The sequence below is a fragment of the Myotis daubentonii genome, chromosome 2 (assembly GCF_963259705.1).
Source record: "Myotis daubentonii chromosome 2, mMyoDau2.1, whole genome shotgun sequence".
NCBI classification, from domain to species: domain Eukaryota; kingdom Metazoa; phylum Chordata; class Mammalia; order Chiroptera; family Vespertilionidae; genus Myotis; species Myotis daubentonii.
Genome location: NC_081841.1, coordinates 73857552 through 73873407, shown reverse-complemented (window position 1 = coordinate 73873407; position 15856 = coordinate 73857552). Strand labels below are relative to the sequence as shown.

General features: G+C 35.2%; 1 protein-coding gene across 3 annotated transcripts in view; it reads left to right on the top strand.

Moving 5' to 3' along the window:
• The window catches only part of KCNC2 (potassium voltage-gated channel subfamily C member 2), a 212629-nt gene extending 197026 nt beyond the window's left edge, over positions 1–15603 (top strand). For 2 of the 3 annotated variants that reach the window (XM_059683658.1, XM_059683659.1), the window contains exons 3-5: positions 3635–4562; positions 6747–6911; positions 12249–15603. In XM_059683658.1, the coding sequence (XP_059539641.1) occupies positions 3635–4562; positions 6747–6911; positions 12249–12385 (1230 nt within the window). In that variant the 3' untranslated portion in view covers positions 12386–15603. The remainder of the gene's footprint in view (positions 1–3634; positions 4563–6746; positions 6912–12248) is intronic. The other variant, XM_059683660.1, reaches the window with a different exon arrangement.
• Positions 15604–15856: the final 253 nt, after the last annotated feature.

Genomic DNA, 15856 nt, shown 5'->3' with positions numbered 1-15856 from the left:
CAAAGCATCACTTGAGAAAGTGAAATGGAAAAAATCCAGACTATTTTTGTTAAACTTCCTACTGTGTGATATATGTCTCCCTTTCCATCACGTTAACCTCCATTCATTTGTCAAATTTCAAACTATTGATATTTTCTTGGTTTCTATAATCTCTCAGCCTAAATAAAGTCCCCTTTGATACATATTTGTGTTTATTACATTTATTACAATTGCAATTATATAATTTTTATGGTTCATTATTTAAATCTGTATCTCTAGTAGATTGTGATTTACTTAATGACAGGGTTTAACTTTTTTAACTACTGTTAAATTAATACCCTAGCCCTATAGCCTGGTACAGAGAGGCATCTATTACAAACTTGTTGCCTGAATGAATGAAGAGTAGAAAATGTCTGATTGGAAAAGTCCCAGTGTTTTATATTGACAAACATCAAAGCAGACTTGTAAACTGTCTTTGTTGTATGGAAGGTGGGCTGGTGAGCTTGGACTGATTGTGAAACAACAATGTTGGGAAGTCCCACTAATTCAATTATGACTATAGGGCAAAGGGTTTGAGATTACAAAGTTAGCTGGAAAAATGCTGATTGAGGAACACTAAAAGCATAAAATAAAATTGCAGTCTACTTTAACTGCCTTATATTCTCTTACTGCCTCATAGATAGAACGGGTGCACTAAAACTTCTAACACAGCCTGAAAAGCTTGAGACTAGGTGGGAATGGTGGAGAATGTGGGGGAGTGATTGGCGGGAAGTCAGTATGTAAACACCTTAGTATGGTTCTGATGCCAAAAGATTTTACGGGGCGTCAGAAAAAATATGACCACCAAATCTATAGATAATATTTTAATTTAAGAAATAAGGTATGAACCACAGGTAATTGATTCTTCCCCACAAGAATCTAGAGGGTCTTAGTGATACTGTTTTAAGAAGTATTTGAATAACAAAAGAACTGTATTTGTGTGTACAGAGAGAAATATGAGTGAAAAAAACCCAAGCTGATATCTCACAATATGTCTGGAAAGACAACTCAAATTATAGTGTCAAAACCAAAGGGAACCCTTACAGATGGCTTCCATACACTAAAAGGTTGCAGGTTTGATCCCTGATCAGGACATATACCTAGGTTGCTTTTGATGATCCCCAGTCTGGGCACGTATGGGAGGCAACTGATCAATGCTTCTCTCTCACAGTGATGTTTCTCTCTCTTTCTCTTTCTCCTTTTCTCTCTCTCTCAAATTAATAAACATATCCTCCAGTGTGGAAAACAGCAACAAAGGAAGTTGGAAGATATACATGGGAAAATGAGTCACAGCCATGAAAAGGACATGCCTTATAATACTGTATGATGCTGTCCTAACTGGCCCACTGCAGAGAGACAGTTCCATAATCTGGGTGTTTCTTTAGGCCAGATAGTAAAGGTCCTAAGATTTTTTTTTATTCTTTTTTATATCTCTTACATATTTGGTGAGATTTGTATCTCTCACATTGAACCTCAAGAGGTTAAAAAAAAAAAAGGAATTGGTTTCAATCTCTTCTGGAAACTTAAATCTCAGTGGCATAATTGAGGAATAGGTATTAGGGAGCAACTTTGAGTTTTGGAATACTCTTTTATTTTCAAACTAGAGGCCCAGTGCACGAAATTCGTGCATGGGTAGGGTTTCTAGGCCTGGCTGGTGATCAGGGCCAATTGGGACCTTCCCGCTGCTGGCTGCCAGCTGCTGGCTGGGGCCTCCTGGTGGTCAGCGCATGTCATAGCAAGCAGTCGAACTCCAGGTCTCCTGGTCGAACTCCCTAGGGGACACTTTGCATATTAGCCTTTTATATATATAGATAAGGACCTCTTTCCATTTGACTGAGCACCACTTGCTCCTGAATAATTTTTAGGTTTAGACATTGCTCTAGAGGAAAAACCAAGGAACCTTGGTGCTCACTGGGTATGCTAAATCAGAGAGCACTAGGAATCTGCCAGCTACTTTGAAAGCCTCTGGTACTGACTGCAATGGTGCCATTCACTCAAACAACTGTGTTTCAACTTTTGTAGATCTTTAACATTAAGAAGTATGTGATCCCAAGATAAATATTCCAACATATAGTGGGGCCTTGACTTACGAGTTTAATTTGTTCTGTGACGGAGCTCGTAACTCAAATTACTCGTATGTCAAATAAAAAAGTGAATGAGTGAGACATGTGATGCTGGGCTGATGTTGTGGCGTTCATTGTGACGTTCGCTGCGCCAACTAGCGGTGGGGTAACTGAAGCTGGCTCGTAACCCGAATTTTAGCTCGTAACTCAAAGCAAAAAATTGTCCGAGACAGCTCGTATCTTGAAAAACTCGTTAGTTGGGACATGCCCCACTGTATTTGTATTCTACAGTTGAGGGTTTTGTAGTTAATGGAACAGAATCTTGGGTGAAATGTGCCAGGATAGTGTCTCAAGTCTATCACTTTGTATCATATGACTTTGGAAAGTAACTTAAACTCTGTGGCTAATATTCCAGAACTGTAAAATGCAGTAGGAAATAGTGTTATTATAAGTATTGATATGAGTTAATTAAGTAAATTGTTTTTAACAGTGTTTGGTACTGGTAAGGACTATATAAGTGAGAACTTTTATGATGATTCTGTATTAGTAGCTGTGTGTATTCATATATTATTGGCTTAAGAAATGAAATAGTTGAATTAAAAAAAAAAACACTTGCAACTTTATAACATGATACTTAAACATTTGCAGTTCTTTTTGAGGAGAGGAAGAAAATTGTCTTTTTAATTTTTTCCTTAACTCTGTTTCTCTTTCTTCAGTCTTATTGCCTATTTTCTTCCATAGATTTGCTCTTTGGATAAGTCTCCACCTTGGATTAATATCATTTAAATAATAACATAACTCAAATATTTTTTCACATTCATACTTCGTGATAACGGGAACATTTTATCTACAGGTAGAAACCTGCAGTTAAATATGAGTGGCTTCCAAGTTTCCATCAGTGTGGACTGCACCTCATAGTATGATGTAAGAACTTGATCTAATACATGAAGATTACTAGGATCATAAACAATATCTGGAGCCATTGTCTACTTTTATTATTATTTTTCATTCTGTTGCCCTTCAACATTCTTTGGAAGTGATTTTTATGCTCTTGTTACAGGTATAAAAAACAGTCAAGAATTTGTTTTGCAACATCAATCAAAAGTTTTTACCTATTTCAGCTGATAACAGAACTTGAAACACAATCCAGGTGCAACTCTAATTAATGTTACCGGTACATCTCATCTTTCCTTGGAGCAACATCCCAAGTGGAATCTTCAAAAAATGCTTTCAATGTTTTTCCTCTAGAGCAGTGGCTCTCAACCATCCTAATGCCAAGACCCTTTAATACAGTTACTCATGTTGTGGTGACCCCCAAATTCATTGTTATAAATTGAACATAATTAAAGCATAGTGATTAATCACAAAACAATATGTAGTTATATATGTGTTTTCTGATGGTCTTAGGTGACCCCTGTGAAAGGGTCATTCGACCCCCAAAGGGGTCGCAACCCACAGGTTGAGAACTGCTGTTCTAGTGGGATTGATGCTCTTAAATCTGGGTCAAAGTGTATTATGGTTTCGATCACTCTCTCCTTTTTTCCCCCCTACAGTTTATTGCTTTTGCTTCTTTATTCTTCATCCTGGTTTCAATCACTACCTTTTGCCTGGAGACTCATGAAGCTTTCAATATTGTGAAAAACAAGACGGAACCAGTCATCAATGGCACAAGTGTTGTTCTACAGTATGAAATCGAAACGGATCCTGCCTTGACCTACGTAGAAGGCGTGTGTGTGGTGTGGTTTACTTTTGAATTTTTAGTCCGTATTGTTTTTTCCCCCAATAAACTTGAATTCATCAAAAATCTCTTGAATATCATTGACTTTGTGGCCATCCTACCCTTCTACTTGGAAGTGGGACTCAGTGGGCTCTCATCCAAAGCTGCTAAGGATGTACTTGGCTTCCTCAGGGTGGTAAGATTTGTGAGGATCCTGAGAATCTTCAAGCTCACCCGCCATTTTGTAGGTCTGAGGGTGCTTGGACATACTCTTCGAGCTAGTACTAATGAATTCTTGCTGCTGATAATCTTCTTGGCTCTGGGAGTTTTGATATTTGCTACTATGATCTACTATGCCGAAAGAGTAGGCGCTCAACCTAATGACCCTTCAGCTAGTGAGCACACGCAGTTCAAAAACATCCCTATTGGGTTCTGGTGGGCTGTGGTGACCATGACTACATTGGGCTATGGGGATATGTACCCCCAAACTTGGTCAGGGATGCTGGTAGGAGCCCTGTGTGCTCTGGCTGGAGTGCTGACAATAGCCATGCCGGTACCTGTCATTGTCAACAACTTTGGGATGTACTACTCCTTGGCAATGGCGAAGCAGAAACTTCCACGGAAAAGAAAGAAGCACATCCCTCCTGCCCCTCAGGCAAGCTCACCTACTTTTTGCAAGACCGAATTAAATATGGCCTGCAACAGCACACAGGGTGACACCTGTCTGAGCAAAGACAATCGACTTCTGGAACATAATAGATCAGGTAAGGCATAATTTTAAATGCATGCCATTGCATACTTTATAGACCAGTATTATCCAATAGGTAGAAGGCAATCATTCTCATTTTCTGCAAATGTTCATGAGTTTTCAGTTCTACCCCTTCACAAAACATGTGTTTGTGTCAGGCTTATAGATAGCTAGATTGTACCTTTCTAAATAAATTCCAAGTAGAAGTCTGCATAGCTGGTCTATAGAGTTTTCCTGCCCTTTGCTGATGGTGCCAATATTTTCTTTTGCCTGTTTGTTGCTCGTGTGCCAATGTTTTTGTTTCCCTGCACGATGTGATGATATGATATTGGCCATTTTCCATCCTTCATCCTCAAAATGTTGATCTCCATATCACTTGGCTTGGTGTGTTTGTCTCAGCTTTATCTCTGCCACATGGGGCCATGCATCTCAACCTAATTCACAAGAAGCAGTTACTTAAGAGGAATGGATGTTTACATTTCAAAGGCCTAAACATCAAAGAGGTGATATGGAAGGTAGCCCTTTGGATAACGCAGGTCTTCCCTAATAATATTCTGGAGAATTGATTAAATTTTTATTATTACTAAATTAGGTAGGGTATTCAATGTAATCCCATTGGATTGAGCAAGGTGTTATATAATCAATTTATCATTATTCTGGGGATAGATGATGTGCTTTGGCTCATCAATGGCAACATTGAATTTCTCTGTGGATGTCCATTTTTATCCACAGAGATCATCTTCGGCAAGCATATAGAAGTAAACAAAATTTTCAAGGGCATTTAGAGACATTGATCTCATTCCATTATGTTCAAAACTATTTTGTTACTTCAAACTAGAGAACCTCGTCACAATGCATTAGGTTCTTTTCCTTACCACAATTGAATACTGGATGATTTACTGCCTGACATTAGCTGAATCCCTACTCCTCTCCATTGCCATAGATAATCCAGAGAAGACTGATAAGAATGACTGTCAGTTGACATTCAGTTTGCTAAAGCGGTCATCAGTAGTATCATCTTTAGTCTATGTCTGGTACAGATAAAATATTTTATAGACTAAACAACTTAATTACCTATGATGAAGATTAAAAAATATATATGCATTCACTATAAGTTGTTTATATATAATCTTTTTAGTGTATAAAAATTATTTATGATAATCCCATGTGAGTAATTTTGCATATTTAGAAATACCAGCAATTAAACAAAGCAAGCAAACAAACAAACAAAAATGCCAGGTGACATTTTCATAGGTTTCCTTCTTAGCTTCGATGTTTTTTATGGAGTAAATAGGGGGAAAATGTGGTTGGAGCTGAACTGCTTTTTAAATATTTTATTCTCAGTCCTCCTGTTTATTTAGGAAATTGTTCTGTAAATTCTGTCAATATATACCTGAAAACTGCTAGGCCAAGAATGTCTTTACGAAAGGTAGAGTTTAGTTGGTGTTGCTGGCCTCCTCATACTGTTCTCATAGTACCTGCATCGTATGAAGGACATGGATAAAGAGGACACACCCTCAGCCTAGCCCTAGGGTAAACATTGTTATAAGAGGCTGGTATCCAGGCTGATAGACTGTGGCCAGCTTTGGCAAATATACAGAAGTAAGCAAATTTTTCAAGGGCATTTGGAGAAGTTTATCTCATTCCATTATGTTCAAAACTATTTTATCACTTCAAACTAGAGAACTTGGTCATAAGTTTGTCAGCTTTGGAATTATTTTTATTAAAATTTGGGGAAAAGATTACTTTCAGAAAATAATAAAAGTGTGTGTCTTAAAGAGCTGCAAAAGCCATATATTTACTTAGGAGTTTTTCCTTAATAGGCTCCACTTAAAAAAAGATCCCGTTCACAGTAACTAGATAGCATGTCAAAAATTATAAGATATTAATTTGTGTGCTGCTTCACCATTATACTCATTTTGAATTCATCTTAGTTTTGTGAAAGTAAATTTCTTCTTAGATAGAATCCAAAGTGGAATTAAAACTTCCCCAAGAACATTTATCTTTCTTTCAACACATTTCCATTTTGCTCCATGTAAATTTTTGTGGTGAGTGATGACAATCTTTTTCTTACCATGATGTGATTATTGTTTTGTATATCGAGCAACTGTACTATGGACATTCGGTGTAAACTCTCTGTACTGTCTGTCTCATTTCCTCATCTATCACTGTCTGTCAATGGGCATGGTGCTGTGACCAGTGCTATCAGGTGATGACAGTTCGGGACGTGACTCGCCATTATCACCCCCCGAAAGGCTTCCTATCAGACGCTCTAGTACCAGAGACAAAAACAGAAGAGGGGAAACGTGTTTCCTACTGACGACAGGGGATTACACGTGCACTTCTGATGGAGGGATCAGGAAAGGTAGGCGAGCATTTAATCAGATCCTCTCAGGTGACTTAGAAATTAAGCGCTGCAAAATATCCAGAGTGCTGCGAAATTCCCTTCCGTCATTTTCCAGGAAAAACTACACATAGTGGTCTTTCTCATTCCTCATCACACCTTTTCTCATTACAAACATTTAAAAATATTCATCATAGCAGTCTATGTGGTTGTCATTTCTGAAAGGAATTTCTCTTTCCTCCCTCCCTCCCTCCCTCCCTCCCTCCCTCCCTCCCTCCCTCCCTCCCTCCCTCCCTCCCTTCCTTCCTTCCTTCCTTCCTTCCTTCCTTCCTTCCTTCCTTCCTTTCATTCATTCATTCTTTCTTTCTTCTTTCTTTTTCTTCACTTCTTTTTTCTTTTTTGGTTTTCCATGTGTCTATGGGAAGAATTGTAATAGAATATTTAAAAACTAAGACACTCATCTTAGTATTTTAATATAAGTCTTATCAAGTATTTTTTAAAGTTCTTTTTTTCTACAACTAATAAAACTCACTAATTGGCACTATGCATATATATGATAAGTAATTTATAATTATAAAATAATAATAAGCTTTTTCTCAAGGAAAAGCATTAAACATACTCTAGTTAAGTCTTTTATCCAATTTTTGGACTTTTTTTTGCTGTGATTTAGCTCAGTGAAAGAAGATTGGAAAGGTGAGAGATCCTTGGCCCTACAGAACTTGAAAGGCCCAATCACTTGAAAGGCTACTTATATACTTATAACATATGGTTACATAATTTCTCTTTAGGGCAATAGTAATAATTTTAAATTTATTACTAATTTTCAATCCACACTGAAAGTGCCTGGCACATAGAAGATATATTGAATGGATAAATTTTGTTGGGAAGGCATCTTGATTAAGGAATATAACAGAATACTGAGACTTCACTCCATCACGTGGTTCCGTTTTCCTAGGTTGGGCCACTTTGACCACTTCCTAGGTGCTGGTTTTTGTTTTTGTTTTGAGCAAACTTTACAGAAAAAAAAAAGGACAACTGAGCCCTAGCCGGTTTGGCTCAGTGGATCGAGTGTCGGCCTGCGGACCAAAAGGTCCCTGGTTCAATTTCAAGGGCACTTTCCTTAGTTGCAGGCTCCTCCCCAGCCATGCAGGAGGCAACCAATAGATGTGTTTCTTTCACATCGATGTTTCTTTCTGTCTTTCTCTCTCTCTTCCACTCTTTCTAAAAGATCAATGGAAAAATATCCTCAGTGAGGATTAACAACAAAAAAAGGACAACTGAGCCTTTTTTCTCTTCCTTAAGAAATAATTTGTGACACAACCCACTCTTGACAAAGTGATGGTATGTTCTTTATTGCCTCCTCCTTTGGTGGTTCAAGTTGCCTTATTACCATGATTATTTTCTGTTTATTGACAGAATGGAGAAAGAACTATAGTAATTTATTATACAGTGGACTGAATTTAAATAAAATCCACTCCAAAACTTTCATATTCATGCAAATGAATTTTAGAAAATATTGTGCTCTCTGCTATTCATTGTAGTTTCTCCCTATTGAATATGTTACCATTTTAGGTCTCATATATTTATTTTGTGATGCCCTGTCTCTTTGAAATACCTCATTACCCATGTTGTACTTCTCTTTCATTTCTTCTGAACACTTTACATTGTCCTGTCTCCATGCCTTTGAGTTTCAGAAGACAAAGCGTTCTTCTTTTGTCTCTTCAGTAGGCAATATTTTAAATCTTTCTTCATTTCAATTATTTCCTTTCTCTGCATCTATTCCTTTCACCAAAATGTATTTCAGTTATCTGAATATGTTTCATCATTTGCTATTTCACCTGTAAATATTATGTTAGAACAATCTTAAAATATTTTATAAAGGTAGTTAATAATTCTTCAGCAAAATATATGTACATACATTAAATAACCATTATAATAATATTTAACTAAAGATATCTTATGTAGAACATAATATTGTAAGTACATTACATAGCTTAATTCACTACAGATGTATATATGTGTATATATTTATATGTAAGTATTTATATGTAATATGTGGTTAAATTTACATACATTTTTGAGCATATTCTATAATGTATCACATGATGTGTTTATACTAAGATCACATGTTTAAGAACTTAGAAGTTTTTTTCTTCATGTTAGACAATATTTTGAATTTTAAACTGCCAAAGATCACATATGAAAAAAAAACTTTGCAAATTATAAAACACTATGTAAATATAAATTTTTCTTTTAAAACGTTAAGTTTCATGAGCAAAGCAATTAATAAGATATTTAGTTTGTATGGAAAAGTTATACATACAATCTTATTTCGCAAATATAAATTTTCTATCAGTGAAAACACTTTTGTAAATTCATCTATGAGCTTTTTATTCTCTGTCATTTCTTACCATAGTCACCTTTCTTTTTTCATTCTTGGTTAATTCTTTTGCAGCTTTGTGTTTTTCACCTAGGTCTGGTAACATTTCTGGCTAACTTTATTTAATATTCTCTTGGTGTGTTATCTTGTCATGTCTATCAGGAATTCATTCCTTTCTTCTGTTTCCTTTTATGTAAATTATAGATTTATTTTTAGTAGGTTATAGATTAATCCTTTTAATCACACTCAGACATTTATTTCCTATATTATACCTTTGTTTAAACCTTTTAAGTTGGTCTCTCTACTGAGATGATTGTAGAGTTCTGAAAATTCTCCCCTATATAGACGGAAAAAAAATTGGTTTCCCATTGAATTCTTTTTCTGTGGACAAATATAAATATAGTTGGGCATATATTAAGAAAACTTATGGATTCCCTAAAAGAGTAAACTCCCAGTAGTTAGAAACTATGATTTTTTTAATGCAGTAATTTTTAGAAAATCACATTACAAAAACAAAGACATACCCATTGATAGAAAATGCATAGAGAGGTTCAATATTGCCCCAAATAAATGCCTGATCTTAAGAACTATATAAAATGAACATAATGAAAAAAAATGAACATAATGTATTTAGATGTTAGTTCAAATTAACATCCCATTCAATAAAAGTTTGATTGAGAAAAATTTTATATCAAATTTTCTAATCAGAAATTAACCTGCAGGATAAAGAAAAGCACACTTATATTAATAACTTATCATTTTACTAATGAAATACTTGTTACTAAATTAGAAGGGAAGCCTTTTAAAATGAACTTTGAAATTATAGTTACTAAAAATAAAAGAATTTATAAGCAAAATAGATAATAGTTATGTTAAAACTATAATTCAGAAAAATAATTAAACATTTAGAATGGCAGCCAAGATTTATATATAACTACCGTGATTAATATAAAAGTGTCAAACAGATTTTTACATTTTGGAGGTCCTGTAGGGAGTGTGGAGATTTGGGGGATAAGATATAAATTTTTATATGGATGATTTATAAGTATTAACAACCCCTTTAGTTCATGCATATTTACAAGTTTGTTTTTAATCAAACCCAGTCAGTGTTTATGGTGACGTTTACATTTTCAGGTGACACAGTCAATTGGGAAAAATTATTCTTTCTGCAATTTCCAAAGTTATATATTCAATCATTTTACCAAAGAGCAATAATTACTAGCCCTCCAGGCACATGAGGGTCCCAATGTAAGGATAAATTACCTGGAATTCTTTTTTAATTATTTAAGACACCTTCCCATTAACTATTCTATCATTCACCAGAGTTTTATAGCTTCCATGTTTTATAGCCCAGAATATTAACAAAATATATTGGCACATAATTCTCTCATTAGCAGAAATTATTTCCTGGAGAACTTTACCATGGTTAATGGATGGCAAACATTTCCATCTACAAAATATCAAAGAAGACATCTAGTCTGCTGAAAAGGGATTCCTCTCCAGTCCAGCTGTTACCCTGCAGCAGAGCTGATATTGCACTTGCAAATAAAATAATCACTAAATCAGTCATCTCTCTTCCAGTGAAAGGCAGAGAGAGAGCAGTGGCTTCCTCCCCAGAAGTTCCATGAAAGTATAGAATTAAGGAAAGAAGTAGCTGAAAGGAACATAAAGAAACACAACAGATCCACTTTCTCTCTATAGAGTCGTCACACACATCCATCTAATCCGGGCCCAAGGAGTGAACCCTGAGTCTAACGGAGACAAATAAGTTCATTGGAATCATATATATATATATATATATATATATATATATATATATATATATATTCAGCTTTGGAAATTTTATTTTCCTGTTATACAACACTTCTTCAATGGAGCTGTCAGAATATTTCTTTTATAAGATGTATAACATGACTACTTTTTCAGACAATAGTTTTCCTGCTTTTAAGATAGTTCAGTTCTAACTTTACATTTGGTACAACTTACCTTATTTTACTACTTCTAATCTTTTATAATAAACAGCACTACAATATTTAAATTCTTCCAAAGGTGAATTGATAGGTGGTTTTTTTTTTCTAAAAAGTATATTTTATTTATTTATTTATTTATTTATTTATTTATTTATTTATTTTGATGGAGTGCTTCTTGAGTGGCTGAAGTGAACTACTGGGCTGAAGCTTGTGAGAAGGACCTTTTATTCTATAATTCCTGAAGTATTGTGAACAAAAAGTCAAAATGCAAAATAATATAAAAAAAGGTTAATTGAATTCAAATGATTCTCAAGTCCTGGTGGGGGAGTCAGATGAAAACATCATAAATCAAATTCAGATTTTAACTCACTGAAATTATGACTCAACTTATATTTCATCCATTTTATTTTTTCTTGACTTTTTTATTGAAAAGATTAGATATTGGCATTCAGTCTACACCATGTAGGTAATGGCATCAAATGTCATTATTCAAGAGTCATTTTTTTTATTTTAACTCCATAAAGCTGGAAGATTAAATATGCTATAAAAAGACTTGTCCATTTAAAATTAAGCATTCTTTAGTAACTTAGTAAATACTAAAAAATGAAAAGAGAAAACGTAGCCCATTTTTTTTCAGAAACGTATTCGAATACTTAATAATATTAGTCAAATGTATATCTTACTTAAGTTGCTTTGCCTAATTCTAAAAGAGTTCTGATATTGGATATGACAAAATTACATCAATACAAAGTATAATTTGGGAAAGAATCATTTTTGAAGTATTGCAACTGTAATTTGTGGTAGTTGTTTTACTCTTTTGGGAATAACAGCTAACAGTGAACTTCAGGGTTTTTTGCAGTTAAAAAATTGTCTCAATATTGAATTCTTTGTAAGCAAATTCTTTTTTTAGTTCAAAAATAGCACATTTGATTATCCTGTGTGGTATTGTTTGTCTGTGTCTATTTTCTGTTTGAATTCAACTGATGTCTGTGCCTTTTTTCATAAAAGGATATGAAAAATCTCGAAGCTTAAACAACATAGCGGGCTTGGCAGGCAATGCTCTGAGGCTTTCTCCAGTAACATCACCCTACAACTCTCCTTGTCCTCTGAGGCGTTCTCGATCTCCCATCCCATCTATCTTGTAAACCAAACTGCACCAGTCGGCTAAATTGTATTACTTCAAGTACTGTCTACTCTATAATGGAAATAATTAAACATAGAATTTCTCCGGCCTCCATTAATACAGTACAAATCTGCATGATGTTATTTGAAGTCAGCAAATGCCATGTGGGTAGCTAACGAATCTTATCCTGGTTTTAAAGGCAATCTAAAGTAGTGGTACTATTTCTCCATATGAATTGCCCAGATTTCCTTTCACAATAAAATAACAGGTAGTATCAGATACTGGCCAGTACACTAATACACAAACATATTTTCAGGGAGATATATTTAAAACTGTGCTTCCAAATGCCAGCCACTTCACTGGACCATCATTTCTTTGACTCTCTAAACCATTCTGAAGATGTCTGGGATCCTGTCTTGCTTGCATACAACATGACTTTGGTCAGCTCATTTGCATGGACCATCTTGTCTCTATCACCTGAAAGCAGTGTCACAGAGTTCAGAGACCATGGAGGCTCAGGGTATGTGTACTTGCATCAAACCATCCTGCTGATATGAAACTGGTTGACTGTTCTGCATGTTGAATGGTGGGGCAGGGAGGGCAAGTTTCTCTGACATTTTTTATTCTGTGAAAGACATATTTGTTTTAAATAGCTTAATTTCTTGATTGATTTACCTTTCTTCAAAAATTATGTATTGGAGTTCTGAATGTCTCTGGTTGTTTGCACACAGATAACTACAAAGAGGTTGTCATTACTGGTTACACGCAAGCCGAGGCCAGATCCCTGACTTAATGGCTTGGGGAAGGCACAAAACATGAGAGACAGGTAACTGCCAGCCAGGCTTGCATTGTTTAAACAGGAATTGCTGCTTGATACAAGAGTCATTTTTATTTAAAATCTCACAATTTGTCATCGTTTTCAGAGGCAGAGTGCCAAATATTTCCCAAAGCTCTCATGTCTTTTTTACCTCCTTCCTTTATTTTTATTTATTAATTTATGTGCAAACATCAAAGAGCATTGTTGTTCACATTTGGCTTTCTTGACTAGCCTTAGGTTTCTGACTTGCAAGAATAATCAGATTTCAGTCAATGTTTAATCAGGTGCTTTGTCCTGAATGTTGTTCTGTCTGTCTGTCTGTCTTAACTGTATATGTCATCTGTCTCCATAAAGCACAGAAATGCCTTGATAAGGTGTTCATGATTTTAGTCCTGGGTCTTCTCTCATGTCCCTTGCCTTTTTGCTATTTGAAACAGCTTCTCTGCTTCATGTGTAAATTAAGGATGCCCTGTAGACTAAGTTAATCAGTACTGTGAACCTTTCTGAAAAACAGGAATTAGGCAACAGCAATGTCACCATTGCGTTTGGTTGCCTGCTGCAGTGTCCATTTCTGCTACCAGCATTCATCTCTACATTTCAGTGAAACCCTAGGGAGTCTTATTCAGTCCAAGTGGAAGAAATTCTGTTTCCACATCCCCATGAATGCAATAGTAATAGTGTGTCTGGTGAATTGGGTGTGTGAGGGAAGAAAAATGCCATAATATATATTTAGGGATAAACAATATTTCTAAGGCATTCAAGATCATTGAGATGATTGTTGATTAATTTCTAATTCTTATGTTTATTTTTTGTTAGGAGGACAATTATCACTTTTATTCTTGGCCACGTAACTTGTATTACTCTATATCCCCAAGTTCTAGAGCATGACCTGCATGTCAGAGATCTTGTACAGCAATGTATTTACCCAGACATACATATCTGATATTTAGAGATTCAGTGATCCTCTTGATAACACCACATATAGAAAAGCTATAATTGCACACAACTTTATGGTAAAGGAATTCATATGCTGTCTGGTGCTGCTGTTATTGACTGTAGTGTTGCACAGAATTTATCATGGATTTTTGACTGATGAAAAAGGGACAGTGGAATTTAGCCATAGCAAGGACTGTACTGGAAACAGACTTCTGCTATTGAATGTGCCCTGAGGTGACCAGATTGCACTTGGAAGATGTCCCGGCGTCTTCATGCAGCATGCAAAGCTCATAAAAGAACTGTGGCTGGAACTCATTTGGTGCTCCCCATAGGAGTGGTCTGCTGTGGACTGGCCTGTGTCGGTGAAACAACTGTAAATACCAACATGTGTGCATGGGTCAATCGCATTTGGCCATCTCACATCAAAAGAAGCCAAATTCATGATCCACGTCTCTGAAGCTTCAAGTGTGGCCCATACTTCTGTGAGTGACCCTCCATTGGCCTGCGGTAGATTGTGCTGTGAATCATACAAGGCAGTGATTTGGGTGTAGTATCAGTCTGTCTTAATTTCCCTTATTTCTCCTTTTTGGTTGGATCCATGAACATGGACTGTATAATTTTCTTATAAACCACTTATGTTATCAGCTTGTCATATTACGTTGTGAATTTTTCAGTGCCTATTTATCAAAACTGACCTGTTTTTAGTCATGTATTTGTTTGATTTTGGAAAATTGCTATGACAGAAAACACACACACTCAACAACATTATTCATAGTCTTTTGTCATTGTTACCTCAATTATAAAAACTATAGAAAAAATTCTGGCAATGAGAGTATTTTTTTACTAAATGATCAAGGAGCAATGTTGGTATATAGTAGAATATTAATCAAATTATATCCTAAAATGTATATTTTGCATAAAAGAGATATTCTTCAATCAATTACTTTTTTGTGAGTTTTGTGACAAACAAAGCTTGTACTTGTCTTTAAAACTGTTGTTGCTGAAACTGTATAATTATTCTTCATCTTGCTTAATCAATATTTCTAGAATCTATTTGTTCCCCTGGGATTCTGAATATAACATATAACATAGTTATGAACCCCTGTATTGTGGACCTTTTGTGAGCATTTCGAGGTGCATGTACAACCTTGGTGATAACCACGAAAATGTAACTAACTGAAATGCAGAATAAAAGGCAAATAAGTTGGGGATAAGCTTGAATCTCATCTGATTAAATTATTCATATTCTTCTCTGTGTTTTGGAGTTTTCAACAGGCTTTATTATTTTTATGCTTCATGGTACCAAACAAGACACTCACACATAAGAAAGATATTGGGATGAAAGGATTTATAAATATACACAACTCGCTTTCATTCAACTCTCAAGCATGTAGCCAGTGTTTCTCTCTTCTAAGTAATTTGTCTATCTAAATTTTCTTATCATTTGAGATAGCCAAATTATGAATTATTATGGTATTTGATATTTATATGGCATTTTATGATTAACACTTAATTTTCACTTACACTTTCCAACTTAATCATCACAGTTCTGAAATGAAAAACTTTTTGCTTTTATTTTATTGATGATTAAATTAAAGATCAGAGACAGAACTGTTCGGTTGTATTTTTGCCACAGATCATCTTCCCTGGTACAATTTCTCATAGTTGAAATATTTATTGAGCCTCTAGTCATAAATACCTTATCCTCTAACGATATCTTCTGTCTCACTTTGGGTGTGA